This window comes from Trichosurus vulpecula, chromosome 8 (assembly GCF_011100635.1).
Source record: "Trichosurus vulpecula isolate mTriVul1 chromosome 8, mTriVul1.pri, whole genome shotgun sequence".
Taxonomy (NCBI): Eukaryota; Metazoa; Chordata; class Mammalia; order Diprotodontia; family Phalangeridae; genus Trichosurus; species Trichosurus vulpecula.
In genome coordinates, this window is record NC_050580.1 from 204,628,370 (window position 1) to 204,653,709 (window position 25,340).

The 25,340-nt window shown below is 42.9% G+C and overlaps 2 protein-coding genes across 2 annotated transcripts in view; one reads left to right on the plus strand and one right to left on the minus strand.

The window, feature by feature from the left end:
- Nucleotides 1-7,946, plus strand: part of HEATR4 (HEAT repeat containing 4) — a 110,424-nt gene extending 102,478 nt beyond the window's left edge. The window contains exon 17 of the mRNA XM_036734503.1: nucleotides 6,899-7,946. Within this exon, the coding sequence (XP_036590398.1) occupies nucleotides 6,899-7,060 (162 nt within the window). The 3' untranslated portion in view covers nucleotides 7,061-7,946. The remainder of the gene's footprint in view (nucleotides 1-6,898) is intronic.
- Nucleotides 14-2,684, minus strand: RIOX1 (ribosomal oxygenase 1). Its single transcript, XM_036734502.1, has one exon. The coding sequence runs from the start codon at nucleotides 2,682-2,684 to the stop codon at nucleotides 69-71; it is 2,616 nt and encodes an 871-aa protein (XP_036590397.1). The 3' UTR covers nucleotides 14-68.
- Nucleotides 7,947-25,340: the final 17,394 nt, after the last annotated feature.

Here is a 25,340-nt window from a genome sequence, read left to right on the forward strand (position 1 = left end):
GACATCCCAATAAGGGAGTTAAAAACAAAAACACAGCTTTATTTTCACTTCTACTCAAAAAGAAATTACTACGGGGTCAGAGGCTTCTTGGTGATCAGCAGTCCCTTTTCAAATAACATGGTCACTAAAGAAATCTGGTCCTGCCTATTATCACAAGGCAGGTCTCCCACCTGCACAAAACCTGGGTAGGAACTGAACAAGTACTCGATGCCATCAGTGTACTGGGAGTCAATCTCCAGGTACTTGGGCTCCCCCTGATGATAGACTCGAGAATTTTCCACGGTGTAATACAACAGGACGCTGTCATCCTCGCTCACTAACCGAGTCAAACCGTGGCGAAGCAGGCGGACCTGGGTCTCAGCGGTAATTTTTGCACCCACATCCCAAGCCTCCCCAGCCTCCCACCGGGCAGGCAGCCCATGCACACTCAGTGACCGCTCCTTCTCTGACAGCACCGGAGGCAGGCAGTCGTGGAGGAAGCCCTTGGCCCTCTGGTCGGCCACAGCATCCACTGGTGCATACTGTGCCAGGCGGGCAAGCAATCGCTGCACCTTCTCCAGGAATGGCCCTCGCCGAGGGTCCCCAGATTCTGAATGCTGAACCCCCATGTAATCTAGGTAGTCCCTGGGCAGACCCCTGCGGAATTCCACGTCCTCCTCCATCGCAGCTTGCAAAGCCGCTGGCAGCAGAGGTTCCAGCAGGTCCCCCCAAGAATTGCGCTGGAAGGTAGACAGAGTGAGGTGCAGGGAATGCACCCCAGGCTCACACACAGCCTGGTGGATAAAGCCCCGGGGGAAATAGAGCAGATCCCCGGGCTCCAACACCTCTTGCAGCACGGGTTTTCCCAAGCCCTGGGGTCCAAAGTTAGGGCTGGAAAACTGGGGTAGCTCTTCCGCCTGCTCCCGGGGCTTGTAGACGCGCCAGAGCTTCCTCCCCTCCAGCTGCAGGACGAAGGCTTCGATGTCGTCGTAGTGAGGGGCAAAGCCCTGAGAGCCCGGGGGGGTGAGGTAGGCGTTGGCGCCCACCATGCTGCCGAAATGCTCCTGGAGCACCGACAGCACCTGCCACACGACTGCAGAGAAGGCCTGGGGGCACAAGAGGCGCAGGGAGCAGCCGTCCCGGTACAGAGACCAGGCGGTGGCCGGGAGCGCCCGGCCCGGCGGGTTCAAGGTCTCGCGCTGGCCGTTCCGGTAGCGCGCGGCGTCCAGGTGCAGCCCGAACTGCACGTCCTCCGCACGCAGCACCGCGTCCAGTTCGGCCGTGGAGAAGAGGCCCCGGTAGTAGTCAGGGTTGGCTCGCCGCACCAGCACCGCCTCCTTCTCCCACATCCAGCTGAAGAAATGGTCTACGGGCAGCGGCGCGATCAGCCACTCGAGGAGCCGCGCGGCGCGACGTTTGCTGTGCGGAATCTGGCCCAGCTCCTGGAGAACCTGCTGCAGGGAGGGTGCCCCGGAGCCCGCTCCGCAGCTGTTGTGCCCCTCCACCAGCTCTACCTTCGCCCCCTCTTCCGCCTTCCTCTTCTCTCCCGCCACATTCCTCTTGGGCTCCGCCTTCTCTCTCTTAACTTTCTTAAACTTTTGGCCCGTGCTCGATTTTTCTACCGCAACAGTCGGGGTGGGGGTGGGGGATGGGGCGCTTGCGGGTTCCGCCGCCCGTCTCTTAATGTTCTGCTTCTTTGCTGCCCCATGAGACGGTTCCACTTCCCTCCCCTCTGACACGCGCGCCGTGGGGGATAGAACCCGGTCGGGCTCTGCTCCCTGTTTCTTGACCTTCTTCTTCCTCGGAACCTGGCTCAGTTTTTCTACAGCCCCAGGAGACTGTTCCCCCGCCCTTTCGGACTCTGCCGCCTGTCTCTTGCCTTTCTTCTTCCTCGGACCCTCGCTCGGTTTTTCTACTGCCCCGGGAGACTGCTCCACCACCCTCTCCTCTTCTCCCCCGCCCGGCGGGGGCAGGGCCCGTTCGGGCTCTGCAGGCTCTGTCTTGACTTTCTTCTTCCTCGGACCCTCGCTCAGTTTTTCTACTGCCCCAGAAAACTGTTCCGCCTTCCCCTCCTCTCCTCCCGGGGCCGTGGAGGGCAAAGCCCTTTTCTTCTTGACTTTCTGCTTCCTGGGGACCCCGCTCTGTTGCTCTACTACAGGAGATAGCCCCGCCTCCCTCTCCTCTCCGACCGCAGCCGTCGGGGTCCGAGGCTGGGCTCCTTCGGGCTCCGCCGTCTGTCTCTTGCTTTTCTGATTCCCAGAGGCCCCGCTCCGCTTCTCTACTGCCGCAGGTGCAGGAGGCGGTTGCACCTCTCTCTGCTCTCCTGCCCGAGCCGTCAGGGGCAGGACCCTTTCGGGCTCTGGGGTCTCGTTCTGGGCTTTCTGCTCCCCCGGGCCCCTGCTCCGTGTCTCTACTTCGGCTGCGGGCGGACTGGACTGCGGAGCTCCTCCCTCGGGCTCCCCTTCCAGTTTCAGGTCATTATCTTTTTTTGACAGCGGCTCAGGCACCTCTAGCCCTACCTGGGAGCATCCCTTAACCGGGCTCACCTTTTTCTTTGCCTTCTGCTTCTTTTTAATGGGTTTGGACAGAGACAGGAGGTGTCCTTTTCTCGGCTTCTGCAGTCGCCGGGGTTTCTCTTTCTGTATAATGCCGGCTCGCTCTTGCAAGCGGTAGACGGCTAAAGCAGACACACGTGTACCGTCCATGTTGGGGACTGATTTAAAAAAGAAAAAAAAAAAAGGAGCTGCTGGGGCTCCTCCTCTTCCGGCTGGGCTTCCAGCCGAGGTCCTGAGAAAGCAGTCCCGGAAGTGTCGCAACTGACGCAGCACGCCGGGATTGGGGCGTGGCCTCGCGCGGAGCTCGGCCCCTCTCTGCGCTCGCGACCCTAGGAGATAGCTAGTATCCTGAGTCTGCGGGGGCGGGGTCTTCTCCTGCTCGGGCGGTCCTATCCTTTAGTTCTGACTCCGCGGGCGAAGGGTGTAATTCTTTAAAGCAGTGCTTCCCCGACTGTAGTCTTAGTACGCCCTGAGGTCGAAGCTATTTTCATAATAATATTAAGACATTATTTGCCTATTAAAATACTTCTACCCTTTTCAGCTATAAACCTGGGAGAGGGTGGATTTTTCACTTAGCTCAACAGATGGGAGTGCGGTAGCTGAGAAGAGAATCCATTAAGCCAAAAGTTAAAGAGATTTGCAAAAATACGTGAAAATGCCATTCAATTTTTTTGTTGTTGCTTAGGAAAATATAGTTATTTTTCATTCAACACGTTTGTGATAACATGTAATGGATTTATTATAGTTATTTTTAAATGAATTAAATGTTTTCTAAATTACCGATTTTAATTTCTAATGGGGTATGTGTCGATTTAACCCACATAAACAAAAACTCTTTGGGGTCCTCAATAGTTGTTAAGAGTGTAAAGGGGTCCCGACGCCAAAAAGTTTGAGAACCGCTGATTTAAACTAATGTGTAACTAGCGTACCTGCTCAAATCAGTATTTATTGCCCAGGTGCAATTAAAGTTCACTTGTTCTGGACCCTGGAAGAAAGGACTATAACTTTCTCTTCTTCCTCTCCATCTCTTCCCCTCCTCTTTCTCCCCCTCCGCCCTTATCCTCCTCCTTTCTCTTTTCCCTCTCCTCCTCTCTCCCTTTCCCTCCTTTCTCCCCTTCCATTTTCACTTCTCTCTCCTCTCTCCCTTTCTCCTTCCTTTTCTTCCTTCCTCTTTTCACTCCTCCCTTCCCCTTTCTCCCCTCTCCGCCCTTCCCATTTCCTCCCCACGCCCAACACCAAGCTCTGGATTCCCCAACTGCGTCTACTCCGTACTTGGCCACGAGATGGGGGCTGGCGGTGGGGAGTTGGAGGGTCGGGGGTACTGGTGGAGTATGTCCTTAAACACGGTTGTGCGAAGAAATGAAGGGGAGGGGGTGGAGGTGGAGTAAAGCCCTGCAGCAAGGTTTTTCTGCGAGCTTTTCTCTCTCTGATGGGCAGACTACCGGACATCATGCTTCACACTTTCACTACCAACCACCCTGGCGGTGTTTATATGTGCCAGAAGCTGCTGCTAAGTAGAAATACTACCCTCCTAAAAGCACTGCCCTCAAGAAGCTTACATTCTTCATAAAGTTTCATTTTATTTTTTCAATGAATAAAGTCTATTTTCTCTCCCTCTCACCTTGCCCCTCTTGGGAAAAACAAAATCTTTGTAAGAAATATTCATAGTCAGGCTAAACTAATTCTTACATTGGCCATGTCCCAACACCCTGTGCCCATCGCTACCGTCTTGAAGTGTATAGCAAGCTTAGACACTGGTCTCCTGGAATAAAGGCTAGTCCTTGAGTTGATCAGAGTTTTTAAATCTATGAAGCTTGCATTTCTAACGAGCATTGTATTAGGCACAATAGGGAGTCCTAAATAAGTGAAGTGTCCCATTTGGGTAAGAAACAAGGAGAATGAAGAATAAAAAGTAAAGAGGGAAGTATCGATAGAAGAACTGATGTAAAGTGGAAGCAAAACCAGATGATAGATAGATTTGCATATATGTAGCTAGGTGGCTCAATGAATAAAATGCTGAGCCTGGAGTCGCAGAGAGCTGAGTTCAAATCCTACCTCGTATCAGCTATGTGATCTTGGGCAAGTCACTTAACCTCTTTCTGCCTGAGTTTCCTCAGCCACAAAAATGGGGATAATAATAGCCCCTACCTCCCAGGGTTGTTGCCAGGTTAAAATGAGATACTTATAGTGTTTAGCACAGTGCCTGGTATGTGGTAGGTGCTTATTAAATACTCATTTCCAGTCTTGTTGCCTCCCAATATATACAATGCAAATGGAAAAACAGTAATCAAAAAAGATAATTATAAAGACCAACTTTGTCCCCAAGGAAGACATGAAAAAATGCATTGCCCTCCCATTTTGGCAGAGGTGGGGGAACGTGGGTGTGGAACATTGTATATGCTGTCAGTTTTGCTGAACTGCTTTGTTTTTCCTCTCTCTTTTTTATCCTTTGTCACAAAGGGTATCTCCCTCAGTAGGGAAATGAGGAGGGATATTTTTGGAAATGAAAGCCAATGTTAAAACAAAAGTTTGTGGTTTTTTATCTTTTGGGTTTTGGGTGTTGTGTTGGGTTTGTTTGTTTGTTTTTTTAAAGTAGTGGGCAAGTCATTCCTTTCCCTCTGGGAGTTTTCAAAAAGAACTGTTTTCTATATTCATGTGCAAGTTTCACAGGGAACAGGACCTGAGCCATGCTTTTCTGGCTGGTAAGTTTGAGAACACTGAGCTTGGTTGAAGGAAGACTTTGTTCTTTTCACATCCTCTATAGACATCTCCTCCCAGTCTTTCCTGTGACCTCATCCTTTCCATATATCTCTGTCTTGGAATGATGGGGAGAGGTTTTTTGAAGGCTGACAATCTCTAGTTTCATCTCTTTTCCCGTGACAGCTCTTAATTCTTTCTACAAAAGCAATTCTATTGTCCATAACGACCCAGTTCCCTTCACACAGTTCAGTCTGAACTTTTCATCAGAGTTTTTACATCCTGGTGCCTTTACAGATAAGCAAAGCCTAAAGAGGTTCCGTTTAAAGACTGCTACAAATTAAGATGAAATTAGATGTATGCAGGCAAAGCACTATTTAAGTTGGTTATGAGAAGGTTGAATTATTCTAGGTAAAAGCTGCCACGGAAGGGATGTTAAACAAAACAGACATTAGGCATTGACCTACTAGATAGGATTTTTCTAATGCCAGAAAAGCTTCCTGCCCCTCCCCCTATTCTGCCTGACTTAAATCCAATTTATGTGCAAGTCAAGACATCAACCTGTGATATTGTTGGTCCTCTTGGAAAAGGAAGGACAAACAACAACCCGACCTTTTTTTGTTGTTCAGCTATGACTATATTGGGGGTTTTCTTGGCAAAGGAACAGCTAGTAAGCAGTCGAGGGCAGATTTGAACTCACAAACAGGAGTCTTCCAGACTCCAGGCCCTAGCTAGATTCAAATATTACTTCTGCCACTCACTATAAGTGTGCTCTTAGCCAAGTCAATGAATCTTTTTCAGTTTGTTTTCTCGTCTATAAAACGAGCAGATCTCTAAATTCCCTTCCATCTTTAAATCCATAAACAACTGAATGCTAAGGTGTCAGTGACATCTTTCCCAAGGATATTTGTATTTCTAATAAAGAAGGCAATGTTCAACTCAAAAGAATGAATCTCTAATGGAGGAATTTCAGTCAATGTTATATACATGGAGAGCTTTGGCGGTGACAAAACAGTTTTCTTGACTTCCCCCAAATCTCATCATGTCAGTTTATGCCTAAGTGAACATACTTTACCAGTTAGGCCTGACAAATCCCCAGGACACAAAACCTTTAGACACAGTTTTCAATGGCTCTCTTTCTTGTTGTTCCTTCCCCTCGATTCTAAAAAGACAAAAAGTACAGTTTATCCAGCAGCTAGGTGGTGCAGTGGATAAAGCACCAGGCCTGGAATTAGGAAAGCTTCCTGAGTTCAAATCTGACTCCAGATACTCACTAGCTGTAACTTAATTTCTTTGCCTCAGTTTCTTCATCTGTAAAATGAATTGGAGCAGGAAATGGCAAACCACTCCAGTATCTTTGCCAAGAAAACTCCAAATGGGATCACAGAGAGTCAGACAACTGAAATGATAACAGTTTTTCCAAAAGACCACTAGACAGATGTCTGATTGTTTCATAAGATGGATCTGGTTTCCATATTTGGTTTCTGTCCCTAGTAAAAGCAAAAGCTAGCGCCAGGTAGTATCCTGTCTCCCTTCTCCGGTAGAATGTTATCAGCTTCTCCAAGAAGTAGGCACATAAGACTTTCGTTTGGACCTTTCACATGAGTCATCTTATTGTCTTAATTTTTCTCGGTGTTTGCATTCATGTGTCAATATTTCTGTTGTAGCCTGTGAGGTCACCTACGCCAAATGTCTACAGTAGGAGTCCCATCTTTGAGCGGAAGATTCCCGGAAGATTAACACTCAATAAACGTGTAAAAACCACCAGGGAAAAAAGGATTGCTTTGGGACCATTTAGTAAGTCCCAATGGTCATGTAAAATTGAATAAAAGCCAAGGGAAGGCAAAAAAAAAAAGACTTTTTTGTCATCTCCCAGGTGAAGAAAAAAAAATCCCTTCATCCAGGACTGCTTCACCCCATCAGGAAGTGTGGCTGTACATAGACAACTGATAAGTAGCTTTGTTGTCAAAGGAGTCTGTCTTATCATTCTGTATTATCTGTTTGTCTGTGTCTATAAACTGGATGCTGAGGAGGAACTGGATTAATTTCTTAATTTAAGTCATTGAACTGGAGAAGAGTGGCTGATCCCACTCATTCCCTCCCCACCAGAACTCTCTAGTTCACTAGAACTAAAAATAAGTAGAGCCTTGGCATGTTTTGCACAATGCAGGAGGTCTTTCGAGGCATGGCCTGGAGCTCATTCCCCCAGACTAAGAATCAGCTCTGATGAGTTTGTATCAACAGGTCTGGGTCAGGACAAATTTAATAGCAAAGTTGGGGAGGGAAGGGGTATGTCCCTGAAATCCATCACAAATGGTTAAATCATGTTCTCTCCTTTGTGGGTGGAAGTAACCACTTGTAAATCCCTGGTATATGCCTCAAATGTTCTACAAAACAGGTTGGCAATGATTCTCTTGATACTGCAGCCTTAAAATCCTTAACGACCTCTAAAAGATTTAGGCTTCTGACAGAGCCAGGATTCTGTCATTCATTCAACAGAACAAGTTTGACAGTCATGTCAACATGATGTGGTGTTCAACATGTTCAACATTTATTAAGCACCTACTGTATGTAAGGTGGGGGGATAAGAGATACAAACCAGCTCCTGCCCTCAGAAACTCTTGGGGGAGCTCATAAGGGTTTAGCTGGGGTTGAGCGAGAACACAGAGCAGTTGCTATAAGACAGAAGAAAAGATATTCTAAAGATTTAGTTTCCTTCACTATTACCGTTTTTCTGCATAATGCCTATGGACCTCTCCTCTTTAAAAAGCTGAGAGTCATTCAGTATTCAAAATTCTCATAGTTTTAAATCCTACTTCTCATCCTCCCCTCTGACTCTCAGCTTCCTCTCATTCTCATCCCCCTAGTATCATTGGTGCCATAATTACAAAGAGTACGAGCATAAAGAAACAGTCCCAAAAGCCAATGGCTGGTATTTCTGAAAGAGTCCATGAAAACTGTAAGACACAATTATTGAAGGAAAAAAAGGAACCTTTTTTTCACATGCCCTCTGCACATTTGAAGAAAAGAAAAGTTTCTAGCACAACTTTCAGGGAAAACTCTAGGGAATTTTAGTGAATTCTTGGTCCTCATTGCTAGACCTAATATAGATGGTTATAAGTAAAATCCCATTGTGACAACTAATTTGAGTATGCAGAGGTTTTATGTAATAAAACTGCCTTCATTGTTCTGTATCTGGCCTTTCGGAAAAAATTATCTAGCTACAAGGAAGTTTATACAATGAAAAATACTGTTCAAGTGCTCTCCTTTATTCCTATGTCTATAATAACCACTCTGCAGTGAAAACATTTGATTGTGAGTGATTTGCATCATGGTTGTGGCAGTGGGAAAAACCTCTAGTTTGAATGGACCTCTCTGAGATTCCTTCTGCTTTAGACATTCCCCCTCCTCCTCCCTGGCATTCTCACCTTGCCCCTTTTCTAGTACCCTCTATACCTGGAAGCACCCATGTTGGAAACTTCTAGCTCCATCTTGTATTTTACTGGGTCTTGCTAGCTAGTCTTTGGCCCCTCTCAGAGTTAGGAAACCAATTAGATGCAACTGTGCAAGACCTCACCCCTCCTGACAACAGCAACTGATGTTTATATAGGCTTTGATGTTCACAAAGGGGTAAGGAAACAAGCCTTTATTTAGCATCTACTATGTGCTAGGCACTGTACTAACATCACTTGATCTTCACAATAACCCTAGGAGGTAGGTGCTATAATTATCCCCAATTTACAATTGAAAAAACTGAGGCAAACCAAGGTCACAACAGCTAGTAAGAGTTTGAGGCCATATTTGAACTCCAGTCTCCCTGACTCCTGGTCCAGTGCTGAATCCACTGTACCACCCAGCTGCCTCTCCATAGGGACTGTAAGACTCATTCGAGACTTACAATATTCCTCAGAGGTAGGTACTACGGGTATAATTTTATAAATGAAGAAACTGAACATCAGAGAAGTTAAGTGACTAGCGCATGGTCACGAACATTTGAATCCAGGTTTTCCTGTCTGCGAATCTTGCATTCATCCATTATACCCCATATAAAACCTGTTACCACTGCACAGCTCTGCTATGGAGCATGGAATTAAGTCTTCTGAACTAAGGAGGAGGAGTGACTAGGGCTTTGTGTATGTGTACCTTGGGTGTACTATGTCCAGGGCGCGGGCTCTAAAAGGATCATTGACAACCTTCTTCCTCCTGTGGCCTGAAGATTATTATACCCCAGAACCTAACAATACCCAACTGAAAAACAAGACCCAAATGTATCTTTGTCCTTGTGGTAACTGAGAGACCTGTTCCTTTGCCCTGTCTTCCCCCTGACTTATATATTTCAAGTTAGGACTAAGCCTTTTTTTGTGTTAAACTATGCCCATAATAAAAGTGTATTGCTTTTAGCATCACTGCCTGATCTATTTCTTTTGTGAATGCCTTAAGTCCCAAATCTGGGGACAATAGAAGAACTAAGCTAAACTCAGTAAACAACAATTGGTGAGTGTGCAGGTACTTTGTACGTCCTCAGTGCTATGCAAGGTCGGCGTGAGGGTGGTGGCTGTATTATAGAAGTGTAAGACTGGGCCTCTGTCTTATCCTCTAGGAGCCTCCAGAGTAGTCAGTGGATGGCGTAGGGAGGGGACAGGGAGGAATACAATGAAACAAAATAAGACTTGGAGGTTTGTGATTGCTCAATCAAATGCTAATTTTGACACACTGTAAATGCTGCAGGAGTCTGGAGAGAAGGGAGACAAGTGAGCCTGAAAATGTTTGGTTTTCTTCATGCTATTCCTTGGTAATCTCATCTGGTTTCATTACCACTTTTATTCAAATGAATCCTAAATCTGTGTATTAAGTCCTCAACTGCCTGTTAGACATCTTTACTTGGATGTCCCATAAGTATCTCAAACTCAACATGTCCAAAATGGACCATATTATCTTTCCCCTTGGGAATTTAATTCAGGTGATCACTACATATTGTCCTGTGGGCAAGAATCCCTTAGAAGAAATGAAGTAGCTTTCATAGTCAATAAAAGGGTGAGAAAAAGATGCTACATTCATCATAGGGGATTCGGGTACTAAAGTAGGAAATCAAAAGATAATTAGAAGACCACCAAAAAATTATAGAGCTAGAAAAATGACCAAAATCCATCTGGAAGAACAAAAGGTCCAGAATATCAAGGGAATTAATGAAAAGAAATGCTAGAGAGAGTGGCCTAGCCATACCAGATCTTAAATTGTATTATAAAGCAGTAATCCTCGAAACTACTTGGTACTGGCTAAGAAATAGAGAGGTAGATTAGTGGAATAGGTTAAGTACACAAGACACAGTAGTCAGTGACTATGGTAATCTACTGTTTGATAAACCCAAAGATCCCAGCCTCTGGGATAAGAACTCACTATTTGACAAAAACTGCTGGGAAAACTGGAAAATAGTATGGCAGAAACTTCCAATATCTTATACTGTATATCAAAATAAAGTCAAAATGGGTAAATGATTTAGATATAAAGGCTGATACTATAAGCAAACTGGGAGAGCAAGGAATAGTTTACCTGTCAGATTTATGGAGAATGGAAGAATTTATGACCAAATAAAAGATAGAGAACATTATAAAATGCAAAATGGATAATTTTGATTACATTAAATTCAGAAGTTTTTGCACAAACAAAGCCAATGCAACCAAGATTAGGAGGGAAGCAGAAAACTGGGAAATAATTTTTGCAACCAGTGTCTCCGATAAAGGCCTTATTTTGCAAATATATAGAGAACTGAGTCAAATTTATAAGAATACAAGTCATTCCTCAATTGATAAATAGTCAAAGGATATGAACAGGCAGTTTTCAGATGAAGAAATTAAAGCTATAGCCATATGAAAAAAATGCTCTAGATCACTATTGATTAGAGAAATGCAAATTAAAACAACTTATAGTTACCACACCACAGCACATCATTAACATTACAAAACAGGAAAATTATAAATGCTGGAGAAGATGTGGGAAAAATTGAAACAGTAATGCATTGTTGGTGGAGTTGTGAACTGATCCAACCATTCTGGAGAGCAATTTGGAACTATGCCCAAAGGGACATAAAACTGTGCATATCCTTTGCCCCAGCAAAACCGCTTCTAGGGCTGTTTCCCAAAGAGATCATAAAAATGGGAAAAGAACCCATAGGTACAAAAATTTATAGCAGCTCTTTTCATGGTGGCCAGGAACTGGAAATTGAGGGGATGCCCATCAATTGGGGAATGACTGAACAAGTTGTGGTATATGAATGTAGTGGAATACTATTGTGCTATAAGATATGATGAGCAGGCTGACTTCAGAAAAACCTGGAAAGACATATATGAACTAATGCTGAGTGAGGTGAGCAGAACCAGGAGAACACTATACACAGTTACAGCCATATTGTGAAATGACTGACTTTTATAGACCTACCTTTTCTCAGCAATGCAAGATTCTAAGACAACTCCAAAAGGCTCATGATAGAAAATGTTATGCACATTCACAAAAAGAACTAGAATCCAAAAGCAGATCAAAGTATATGATTTGCTCTCTTTTTTTATTCTGTTTTGTTTCTTCTTTCTTATGGTCTATCTCATTGGTTCTAATTCTTCTTTACAAGATAACAAATTTGAAAATATGTTTAATATGAATGTACATGTAGAGCCTATATCAGATCGCATGTCATCTTGGGGAGAAGGGAGGAGAGGGAGACAGAGAAAATTAAAAACTCAAAAGCTTGTAGAACTGAATGTTGAAAACTAAAAATAAATAAATAAATTTTTAAAAAGATAACTAGAATAACAGGCAAATTTGGCCTTCAAGTACAAAATGAAGCAGGACAGAGACTAATAGAGTTTTGTCAGAATAACTTTCTGGTCATAACAAACACTTTTTCAACAACTCAAAAGGCAACTCTACATGTGGACATCACCAGATGGTCAATATAGAAACCAGATTGATCATATATTTTGCATTCAAAGATGGAGAAGCTTTATATAGTCAGTTAAAATGAGACCTGAAGCTAACTGTAGTTCAGATCATGAACTTCATACTGCAAAATTCAGACTTAAATTGAAGTAGCGAAAACCATTAGACCATATAGTATGACTCAAATAAGATCTTTTATGAATATGAAGTAGAGGTAATGAATAAATTTAAGGGATTAGATCTGGTAGATAGAGTCCCTGAGGAACTACAGACAGAAGTTAGCAATATTGTACAGAAAGCAGCAACAAAAAACATCCCCCAAAAAAGGAAAAGCAAGAAAACTGATGAGGTTTTACACATAGCTAAGGAAAGAGTAAAAGGAGAAAGGGAAAGATATACTCAACTTAATGCAGAATTCAAGAGAACTACAAAGAAAGATAAGAAGGGCTTAAATGGACAATGCAAAGAAATTGAAGAAAACAATAGATTGGGAAAGAGGAGATCTCTTCAAGAACTTAGGGATATCAGAACAGGTTTCATGCAAAAATGGGAATGATAAAAGACAAAAATGGTAGTGACTTAACAGAAGCAGAAGAGATTAAGGAGATGTGGCAAGAATACACAAATTACCTTACAATTGCACTCATTTCACATACCAGTAAATTTATACCTAAGATTCTGCAAGGTAGGCTTCAGCAATGTGTGAAATGGGAATTACCAGAACAGCAGGCTGATTTTTGAAGAGGCAGAAGAGCTAGAGACCAAATTGCCAACATTCACTGAACTATGAAGAAAGCAAGGGAGTTCCAGAAAAACATCTGTTTCTGCTTCATTGACTAAAGCCTTTGATTGTATGGATCACAACAAAATGTGGCAAGTCTTCAAAGAGACGGGAATACCAGATGGTCTTACTGTTTCCTGAGGAACCTGTATGTGGCTCAAGAGGCAACAATTAGAACCAAACATGGAACAACTGATTGGTTTAAGACTGGAAAAGGAGTATGACAAGGCTGTATATTGTCACCTTATTTATTTAATTTATGCTCAGTGTATATTACATGAAATGCCAGGCTGGATGACTCAAAAGGCAGAATTAAGGTTGCCAGGAGAAATATCAACAATCGCAGATATGTAGATGATACTAACTCTAATGGCAGAAAGTGAAGAATTAGGAAGCTTCTGGCTGAGGGTGAAAGAAGAGAGTATCAAAGCTGGCTTGAAGCTTAACATCAAATATAACTAAGATGATGGCAACTGCTCCCATCACTTCCTGAGAAGAAATGGAAGCAGTGTCAGATTGTACATTCTTGGGCTCAAAGATCACTGCAGACAGCAACTGCAGCCATGAAATTAAAAGACACTTGTTCCTTGGAAGGAAAGCTGGGGAAAATCTGAACAGTATGCTAAAAAGCAGAGACAACCTTGTCGACAAATGTCTGTATAGGCAAAGCTATGACTTTTCCAATAGTAATATGTAGCTGTGAGAGTTGGACTATAAGGTGTAGAGGGCCAGCTCTGAGAAAGTCCATTCTGGCCAGGTTTTCCCTGAAGCCTGTTCTTGCCCTTGGGCTGATAACTCATCACGTGGGCTCTCCAACCCCACCCTGCCCCTTGGTACACATGTGCTGCTCAGAATGAAGGCTCTCCAAGCCTCCTCAGTATACACATGCTCTCTCCAAAACCCCCATGGCACACACATGCTAAACACCACCTGTGGGCTATTAACACAATATTGTTTACAGCAAAAGGGGAACAAAGCACGAGGAAGTCATGCAATGCAAATGTCTTCTCACGTGAACTTGTTGGTCTGCTTGCCTAAAAAAGTATATAAGCCCTGTACCTCAGTTTAATAAATGGAGCTGTCCTTTACTCTTCTGCCTGGCCCATGTATTCTTTTCACTCTCTGTGGCATCCGTTTCACTCTCTGGTGGCCACGGCTGCTGGCAGCAAGTGGCAGCAAGTGGTGGCAATAAGGAAAGGTGAGCACAGCAGAATTGATGCTTTTGAGTTCTGGCGCTGGAGAAGACTTTTGAGAGTCCCTTGGACAGCAAGGAGATCAAATTAGTTAACACTTAAAGAAATTAATTCAGGTTATTCATTGGAAGGTCAAATACTGAAGCTGAAGCTTAAATATTTCAGTCACATAATGAAAAGATGGGACTCATTGGAAAATACCCTGATGTTGGGAAAGACTGAAGGTAAAATGAAAAGGGGATACCAGAGGATGAGATAGATAGATAATATCATGGAAACGATGAACATGAACTTGTACAGACTTCAAGAGATAGTGAAGACTACTGGTCTGTATCTCAAAGAGATCATTAAAAAAGGGAAAAGGACCTACATATACAAAAATATTTATAGCAGCTCTTTTTGTGGTGGCAAAAAATTGGAAATTGTGGGGATACCCATCAATTGGAGAATGGCTGAACAAGTTGTGGCTATATGAATATAATGGATTACTATCGTGCTATAAGAAATGATGAGCAGGCAGATTTCAGAAAAACCTGGAAAGGCTTATATGAACTGATGCTGAGTGAAGTGAGCAGAATCAGGAGAACATTGTATACAGTAACAGCAACATTGTATGATGATCAACTATAAGAGACGGCTCTTCCAAGCAATACAATAATCTAAGACAATTCCAAAAGATTTGTGATGGAAAATGCTATCCACATCCAAATAAAGAATGATGGAGTCTGAATGCAGATCAAAGCATACTATTTTCATTTTTTTTCCTTTCTCATGGTTTTTCCCTTTTGTTCTGATTCTTCTTTCAAACATGACTAATGTGGAAATATGTCTAACATGACTGTACATGTATAACCTATGTTAGGTAACTTGTTATCTTGGGGAGGGGGATGGGAATGGAGGGAGAAAAATTTGGAACTCAAAATCTTATGAAAATGAATGTTGAAAATTATCTTTACATGTGATTGGAAAAAAATAAAAAACTATTAAGTGAAACGACAACCACAAAAAATAATGGAAGAGAGAAGGGTCTGGTGTGCTATGGTCCATGGGCTCATGAAGAATGAGACGTGTTGTTTGTCCTTCATTCTCAAAGAGGACCACAGGAAGGTGATATCATGACTTGAAAGTGAACTGGACTTAAGTGAGGGAGGTCTGTGCTAAGTCACCAGCCTCACTTTCTCCCCTGGAGCCATCTAGGTCTGTATCAGGAGGGCCGAGTTTATAATCTCAAAGAGGATCATAAACATGTCTGAAAGGTTCGGAACCGCCGGATATAAGAAACTCTCAAAGTAGAAGGCAGAAGAATCAAAACATTTATTTAGGCTCCACAGTAACCAACCCATGAACCAGAAGCCCCATTTTGATATGTTGATCATAATCTTCCAGGCCCAATAAGTACGCCTTGAAAGAGTAACCAGGAGGCTACAGAGAAACATGATTGCGTAAAGCAAAATCATGTTTCCCCCTTTTATGGTAATAAGATTACCCACTGGACTGAAGTCTTTGTTCAGCTTCCTCCCGTAGATCAGCTCTGCTACTGGCAGCTCCTGCCTCAGCTGTGTCTGTGTCTGTAACTGAAGCTGCAACTGAAACTGACGATGTAACGGTCGCTGTAACTGACGATGTAACTGTCGCTGGCTCCAACCGAAAAAGGAAAGAAAAAGCTTCAAGCTGTCCTCTCCCCTCTTATAGAGTTTGTGACATCATCAAGCTCCGCTTGAATGACCAGGGCCGACTGGTTCTTGAGTTGGCCCCTCCCCCTAGCATAGCCGCCAACACCTCCCCTCAGCCAGCCCCATGACTCCTCACACAGGAAGCTGTCTGCTTCCCGGCATGCTCCCCGGGCCTCCTGCCCCGGAAGAGCAAGCCACAGTGTCCAGAGGCTCAATGAGGCAAGCTGAGCCATTCAAAGAAAACAAAAGCCATTATGGCTACACTCCACCCCTTGTTATAGGATACATAATCTAATCAGCCATGTATCCTAGAACATACATTGTGATTCAATTACAAAGGAAACTAAAACATATCATTCACAATAAAGCAAAACATATCATTCAGTGACATTCCCAAACATTGGTTAACGATTCAAATGCGATCCACCCCTAGATCCCAGCAAAATAATCTCTTCAATCAATCATCCCCAAAATAATTATTAATAATTCAAATGTCCACCCCTAAATCCTTGTATCCATTACATAGGATCAATACTATCATAACAATAAAACAACACAGCAAGGATAACACAAAATAAGTAAACAGAACACTATCATCATTTCCACCCCCCTTGAACGATTGGGGCTCAAAATCTTGGGGTGAGGGGTGAAGGTCTCATTTTCCATAGCTTCTTCATGCTGAAATTGGATGTAGAGATGGCCCTGCCCCCAAAAAGTCCCATTCCAGAGGTCATTTCTTTAACGAGCTGGCAGGAATTCCAAGAATGCTACATGCTTAGGCAGTCACCGGAAAGTGCAGGGTGCTTAAGCCTGAAGGAAACAAAACTAGCAACAAGGTTAGCCAAAACAAAGGACAAAAAGAATAGTCTGTGAATCTATTATTATAACCTATTCACGGTAAAATATATGGTTCAGGGGTACGATTTGGTAATTATTTTCCCCTGAATAGACAACTGTTACAGTGTTGTCCTTCCCATGGGCTATAACTTCTGCAGCCTTTGGAATATCATCTGGCTTCCGTTTTACCCATACCTTAGCTCCTGATTTTATTCTATCAATGGAGCAAGACCCTTTTGCCCCTCTAGTAGCTATTTTGGGAGGAGGGTCAGTTTTCACAAAGGGTATTTTTTCACAGGGGATAATAATGACTTGAACCATCCTATCATTTCTACAAAATTGTACAGGTTTTTTACCCATATTCTGGAGTGTCACAACAATTTCTTTTTGATAATTAGAATCTATCACTCCAGCCAATACATGTATTCCTTGAGCCGCTAATCCTGGTTTAGGTAATATCCGTCCAAGATGATTCTTGGGGATTCTCATACATACTCCAGTAGGGGTTTTTCTTATCTCTTTCCTATTTAACCTAAAATTCTCTATACAATGTAAATCATATCCTGCTGAACCAGGTGTTCCTGGACTTGGTAGTGGGACATCTTCCCTCACAGTCCAAAATTCAATGTTTTGGATCTCACATGTTTGCTGTTCTCTGATCTGCAGATTTGGGGTCATCATTCTGGCTAGAGGTGTACTCCCCCCTAAGGGTCTATTATTCAAATTACGTAAGGCAATAGACAAATTATCCTTCCAATGTCGATATGAATTATTTGAGCTTAATTTTCTCAGCTGTTCTTTCAACAATCCATTCATTCTTTCAATTAGCCCAGATGCTTGTGGGTAATATGGAATATGATATATCCATTCTATATTATTCAACACACAATATCTTTTCACTTCTTTGCCCTTGAAATGTGACCCATTGTCACTTTGAATCTGCATTGGGGTTCCATAATATAAACTTACAATATCTAGAGTTTTACAGGTGTTTTTCTGAGTTGCGTCTTTATAAGGACAAGCCACTAGTACACCTGAATAGGTGTCAACACACGTACATACATATTTACATCCTTTATCCTGGGGTAGTGGGCCAATATAATCTATCTGCCAAATTTGGGCTGGAACTTTTCCCCTTGCTATTTCTCCAGTAACTATCCTAGGAAGAGTTCGTTCTTTTTCTAATTGGCATATACAACACTCCTCTGTTATTTGTTTTAACAACGCATGAGAAATACTGATACCTCGATCCTGTGCCCATCGATGGGTGGCCTGGACCCCTAAATGGCCAGCAGTCTGGTGGACCCATCTTGCTAAGGCTGGGTCATCAGTTGGAGTCGGAGTAGGGACAATACATTCAGTAGCAATCTTTGCTAGTCGATCCGCATGTGCATTGTACTCACGTTCTGGTGTGGTCAGGGTTGCATGAGCATCAACATGAAAAACTGACAGATCTGTAACCAAAGACATGTCCCATATATTTTCCCATAACTCTTTACCCCAAACTTGTTTGCCATGAATCTCCCAATTCTGATTCCTCCATATAGGCATCCACGTAGCTAATCCATTAGCTACCGCCCACGAGTCAGTAAATATATGACATTGTCCTCCTTTCTCTGCTCTGATGGCCTGATGCACTGCCATCAGTTCAGCATATTGGCTACTTCCACCTATCCCGGAACTTTCCAGAGTTCTCCTTGTACAGGGGTTATAGGCTACTGCTTTCCAATGTCTCTTCTGTCCTAAATATTTTGCTGTCCCATCAGTAAACCAAGCATGTTTCTTCTGTTCTTCATTTAGTCCGTCATATCCATTATTCCATTTCACTAAGGATGGTACCATCTGTTGCTTAGATTCAAGGGGCTTTTCATTGCTCTCAGTATCAATGTTCGCCACAGATTCATGTAGAGCAGAAACTCCATTTTTGCCTGCTCTGGACCTATTCTGAATATACCACTTCCATTTGATTATGCTTGCCTCTTGTGCATGTCCAATTCTGTGAGAAGCTGGGGTACTCATTACCCAAGTCATAATTGGAATTCCAGGCCTTAATACCACTTCATGACCCAGAGTTAGTTGCTCAGTTTCTACTAAAGCCCAATATGCAGCTAACAGCTGCTTCTCAAAAGGTGTATATTGCACTCCAGATGAGGGCAGTTTCCTTGACCAAAAGCCTAAAGGTACACTTTGGCTTTGTTGTTTTTGCCACAGACTCCAATTTGCATAGTCATCTTGTACAGTCACTTGTAACTCCACTGGCCCATTTTGCATAGGCCATAAGTCTAGAGCTAATTGAATAGCAGCCTTTGCTTCCTCAAAAGCTCTACTTTGTTCAAGTCCCCAGTCAAATTCATATTTCTTTCTGGTGACTTTATACAAGGGTTTTAAAATCTGTCCCAAATGTGGGATGTGGTGTCTCCAATAACCAAACAGCCCTATGAACTTTTGGGCCTCTTTCTTATTGGTAGGGGTGGGAAAATCCTGGATTTTTTGTCGAGCTTGTGGGAGAATTTCTCGCAGTCCTCTATTCCACTGTATCCCCAAGAATTTTACAGTTTGAGCTGGCCCTTGAACCTTTGCGGGGTTGATTTCCCATCCTTTGCTTTTCATATGGTCAATTAATAATGCTAAACTCTCCTCCACCTCCTTTATATTCTTTCCCTGTATCATGATGTCATCTATGTAATGTGTAAGCTGTACACCAGGTAACTTTAATTCATCCAAATGTTCAGCTACAATCCTGTGGCAAATAGTTGGGCTATGAATATATCCTTGCGGCAGGCGTGTAAATGTATACTGTCGGCCTTGCCAAGTAAAAGCAAACTGATTCCATTGCTTGGGGTCTATTGGGATTGTAAAGAAGGCATTGGCCAAATCAATAACTGCATACCAAGTCCCTTCATGTTTTTGTATTCTCTCTATTAAAGTAACCGTGTCTGGGACAGCAGCATACAAGGGAGGAGTCACTTTGTTCAGCTGTCTATAATCTACTGTCATCCTCCATGTTCCATCTGATTTTCGGACTGGCCAGACAGGGTTGTTCCATTGAGTAGTTGTAGGGACTAACACTCCTGCCTCAACACATTCTCTTATAGTGTTGGCAATTTCATCTTGCCCACCTGGCACACGATATTGCCTCAAAGTAATTACTTCAGAAGGTTCGGGCAAAGTGATTGGATCCATCTTGATTTTCCCCACTAAGACTGCATTAATGCCTATTTTCCTCACAGCAAATTGGTATTTCCCTTCGGGTAAATTTAAGGTCATACCCTTCAATATGTCTATTCCAATGATGTATTCGGGAATAGGCACAATAACCACACTATATTCTTTCTTGGGCAACTGTCCAATTTTCATCATTAATTTAACTTGCCTGGCTGATATTTCAGTCCCTCCTAGTCCTGTGATGGTAATAGGAGTTCCATGGCTGAACTTGTCTGGATTTCCATAAATAAGGGTGGCCTCGGCCCCAGTATCTATTAATGCCTCAGTTACCGTACTTGACCCATTTTTCCAATATATGGTCAAGTTAATGTGAGGTCTACAATCCAGCCTGTGTATTTCCTTAATTTGGGCTGGGGCCTGGCCTGTTCCCTAGTATTCCCTTTCATGTGATTCACTTGGGTATGAAGGTTCAACATCTGTAGCATTTGCAGGAGCAGTTCTGATTTCCCTATCTCTCCTGTTATCAAGGCTTTTATCTCTGTACATTCTATATAATTCATTGGTTGGAATTCCATCTATCATTTCAAAACCTACTCCTGCTCTCAATAAAGCAGTAAACATTTCTTTCCTTGTTACTCTCCTTTGGCGCCAAGTTTGCTGGTTATTCACCCTTCTCTCTTGAGGAGATCTATCCCTTCCCCAGTCACCTAAGTCATATAACTGTAAAATCTTATTTATCACTGTTGTAAGACGGCTCCCTACTTCTCCAAGTAATAAATTCAAAATTAGTTGTTTATAAGCAGGGGGAGCTGTCCTAATTATTAAATTCCTATGAGGCAGTTCCATTGAATCATTGTAATATTTGTCTGCAGTTCCTGTCATAATGGCAGTCTTCATTACCTCCTCCTTTAGTCTCATGATACAATCTCTAAGTGAATACCAGGGTCTGTGCTCAGTGGGCCACATAGAATCAGTAGCATATCTCTTATTGCATCCCACAGCGGCTAATGCCAACAGAGTAGTCCTGCTATCACCATCTCCTTGCTGATGATGTTCCCTAAAAGCTTGTTGAACTAGAGGATCATGGCTGATACCTATGAATCTCATGCAGTCTGTCCCATCTACTGATATTCCACCGGCCCCTTGATCACTGAGTCTTACCATCCAAGATATCAATGGTTCTCCTATTCTTTGGCTGAATCTACTCAAAATATCTGTGACCTCTTGCGGTGAGAAATCTTCCTGAATTTCCCTTGTAACTGAATCTTCACCTCGGGTTTCTGTCTTCCTCCTTTGTATGGGTCGAGCCCTTGTCTGATCATTTAACCATCTCCTATTCTCTGTGTAAGGCACATCCTGAACCCCAGTAGTGTTTTGTGCCTCAGCCCCTAACATTGTCTCATTCTCTCCCCACTCACTTCCTCTGCCACCATGGCTAGGACGAAGCAGGCAGTCAGGCTCTTTCTGGGCTGGGTTGAAATGCACTCTGGGCTTTTTTGGTCTCCTGTTGCTCTTAGCCACATTAATAGAAAAGTTCTCATTTGAGTCAGTTTGGTCTCCTGCTATCTGAGATTCCTCTTCTTCCTGTGGGGTAGGAGTGCCCCCATGTCTTTCACTTAATCTCAATCTTTCGTATACTAGCCGGTAGGCTGATAACACTATCCAGCTTTGCCTAGATAGTGATGCCCCTGACTGAATCCCAACTTCTCGTAAACACTTTTCCAAATCCCTAGGATCTCCTCTCCGTAGCCTTGGTTCCCAGTTTTCACAGGGTCCAGCTTTTTTAGCCAATTCTTTTGCTAGGGAGGAATAAAATGGATCCTCCCATCCTGGGATATTCATCTCTTCCTCTGAAATTGTTCTGCTTCTAAATAGAGATCTTATACCTAGCGATCCTGTTCGTGACGCCAAATGTATCAGGAGGGCCGAGTTTATAATCTCAAAGAGGATCATAAACATGTCTGAAAGGTTCGGAACCGCGGGATATAAGAAACTCTCAAAGTAGAAGGCAGAAGAATCAAAACATTTATTTAGGCTCCACAGTAACCAACCCATGAACCAGAAGCCCCATTTTGATATGTTGATCATAATCTTCCAGGCCCAATAAGTACGCCTTGAAAGAGTAACCAGGAGGCTACAGAGAAACATGATTGCGTAAAGCAAAATCATGTTTCCCCCTTTTATGGTAATAAGATTACCCACTGGACTGAAGTCTTTGTTCAGCTTCCTCCCGTAGATCAGCTCTGCTACTGGCAGCTCCTGCCTCAGCTGTGTCTGTGTCTGTAACTGAAGCTGCAACTGAAACTGACGATGTAACGGTCGCTGTAACTGACGATGTAACTGTCGCTGGCTCCAACCGAAAAAGGAAAGAAAAAGCTTCAAGCTGTCCTCTCCCCTCTTATAGAGTTTGTGACATCATCAAGCTCCGCTTGAATGACCAGGGCCGATTGGTTCTTGAGTTGGCCCCTCCCCCTAGCATAGCCGCCAACACCTCCCCTCAGCCAGCCCCATGACTCCTCACACAGGAAGCTGTCTGCTTCCCGGCATGCTCCCCGGGCCTCCTGCCCCGGAAGAGCAAGCCACAGTGTCCAGAGGCTCAATGAGGCAAGCTGAGCCATTCAAAGAAAACAAAAGCCATTATGGCTACAAGGTCTAGTGGCCAGATATAGATCAGTATGACTGGAGATTGCCCCCTCCGATCTTATACAACATACAGAGAAGCAAGTGGTCAATTAATTGCAATTAATTAACCAGGTAGGGAGAACAGTATGTACATTTGGCCATTAGATGGCATTATTTCCTATGCTACTAATCCAGTGGCTATATCAGAGGATATTTGCCAAAGGTCCCAGTAATCTCCCTGCTCACCAATGGATTCTCTGTTATCCAACTTTTAGACCTGAGTTCAAATCCAGCTTCAGACACTTATTAGCTGTGTGACCCTGGGCAAGTTATTTAATCTTTACTTATCTCAGTTTCCACCTCTGTAAAATGGGGAACAATAACAGCACTTACTTCCCAGGGTTGTTGTGAGGATCAAATAAGGTAATACTTGTAAAATGTTTAGAACAACGCCTGGCACATAGTAGGTGCTATGTAAATGTTACAGCTGTTAGAAACATACTCACATTGTCTAGGAATAAGCAAAACTTGTTGGGAAGCCAGGAACGTTTTAATTATAATTTACATTTGTTCCAATAAATGTGTACTTCCTCTGAACAGAGTACAGGAGAGAGTACAAAGGACTCAGATGGACGCCAGTCCTTTAATAGACCCTCACCTTGAATCTCCCACCAGGCTCTTCATTGTCCAGATACAACCCCCTAACTGCCTATGTCATACCCTCCTCAAATGGCTCATTCAAGCACGTGCAGAAGCCTTTCACCTTTCACTCGACCGACCTGAGGCCTGGTTTCTGCAAAAGCTGGGGTGGGGGAGGGGGGAAGTACACCTTCAATTCTGTGGAAACAAAACTCCTCTTCTCATTTCTTACACAGCTATTCTTCCTCTCAGTACCCTCAAATTCTCTAGGGCTCATGGGACAGTGCTGCAAACTTTTAGTTCTATGTAGTTCTAAGGTTATGCACAGAAATATGGCATAAAATCACTAAAATAGGAAAATCTTTCATCTTTGCTTGGAGCCCTTGCCCTGAATTTCTGGGAAACCTCCCCCTCTTGGCTGACTAACCCCATTCATAAGGCTTTTTTATTTTTACTTTAGTGGTCATAAGATATATTAAAAGGATTGACTTTTTAGTTGTCTTAAGCTACAATAAAAGGGTGTGACTATAAAAGAATGATAGCATAATGAAAGCAGCTATAAGGAAGCTTTTGAAAAGTAAAGCTATTTTTAAAAACTGCTTGGCTGAATCAACCCCTCTCATCACATCTCCTTCCAGCTAATACACTGGGGGAAAGAATAAGGGAAAGGATTGTGGGTTTGGAATTCACTGAGATCAGCCGAACAAGTATTAAAAAAAAAAAACAACCGAATGAAACAAAACAACAGAGAACATGTCAGAGTTGGGAAATGCCATCAGGAGGTCTCTCTGGAGCTGTAGTTTCAAGGCAGCTATCAGTCTGACCTAGGGTCACTCCAGGCTGGTCTCCACTGCAATATCTGGTCTTGCCCTGCTCCACGTCCCTGATAAACCTCCCCAGTTCTGCCCTAGTTCCATATTGGCTCTAGCTGGCCAGCTCCGGCTGGAGTCAGTGCAGCATTAGCGGGGAAAGAGGTGGGAAGTTGGGGGTGGGGGAAATGGGTGGGGAAGAATGAAAGCAGGCTTTGGGCTGTCCTGGCCAACTGAGAGCTCCCAGACTCTCTGAAGTTTCTGTGCTTCTGGTGCTATAGAATGACTGGCCTGGAATCATGGATTGGAAGTCTCTTCCAGGGCAAAAGAGAAGAGGAAACTTGAGGATGTTGAGAAGTAGATATGTATATGTATTTCCTACCTTTCTTATTGGCTTCTCTGATCTATTTTTCCCAGTCCATTTCTGAAAGGCATTTCATATATACTTTACATATATACATTTCACATATATATTTTGTAATTTAATATCTTTTTATTTATTTCATTAAATGTTTCCTAATTACATGTAAAAAAATTAACATTAACTTTTTAAAATTTCAAGTTACAAATTCTCTCTCCCTCTTGCCCCCCTCCTACTACTTGAGAAGGTAAGCAATATGATATCGATTATGCATATGAAGTCATGCAAAACACATTTCCATATTAGCCATGTTGCAAAAGAAAACACATATACACAAACCAAGAAATACAAAGAAATACTTTGTATTAAAAATAATATGTTTTCTATGTTTTACATCATTGCACATACATAACCTAAATCAAATTGCTTACTGTCTTGGGGTGGAGGAAGGGGAGGGAGGGAGAGAGAAAAATTTGGAACTCAAAATCTTATTTAAAAATGAATGTTGCAAACTCTCTTTCCATGTAATTGGAAAAAGTAAAAAAAAACATTTAAAATGAAAAAAAAAAAAACCCAACAACAACTGTGTAGAGTGTAGAGTGTAAGGGATTAATTTAAAAAAATTCTTTACATTCCCAGTGCACAGTGCCTTGCATATTAATAAGTATCTGTTGAATTGAATGACAACATTCAATAAGTGGACTATTCCATGGAATTCTTTATAATAGGATTCCACATGTTAATTAAAGTCAGATCCCTAATGCTACAACTGAAGACACAAGGGCAATACGGGTAATACTCTTTCCCTCCTCTCCATGGGCACCCTTCCTTTCTCCTCTCCTTTTTGTTTTCTTCTCCTGTGCCTATACAGAGTATATAGCTTTAAAGCTTAAAGCTGCATTTGGACTTTTGGGACATCAGTATCTCAGGATGACCATGGCCATTCCATAGCTTTCCAGGGGACAAGATCCCAAGTCCCTTTTAACTCTGATCTAATTATCTAAATTAATTAAATTATTCTAAATAATTGTCTAAAATCTAATTATTTCCTTTGAACTCAAGACTTAAGAGTTAGCCAATCCTTGATCCCTGCCTAGAA

Excerpts from the sequence above, each read along its gene's own strand:
- RIOX1 (XM_036734502.1), bottom strand. The coding sequence starts at position 2,684 with ATGGACGGTACACGTGTGTCTGCTTTAGCCGTCTACCGCTTGCAAGAG.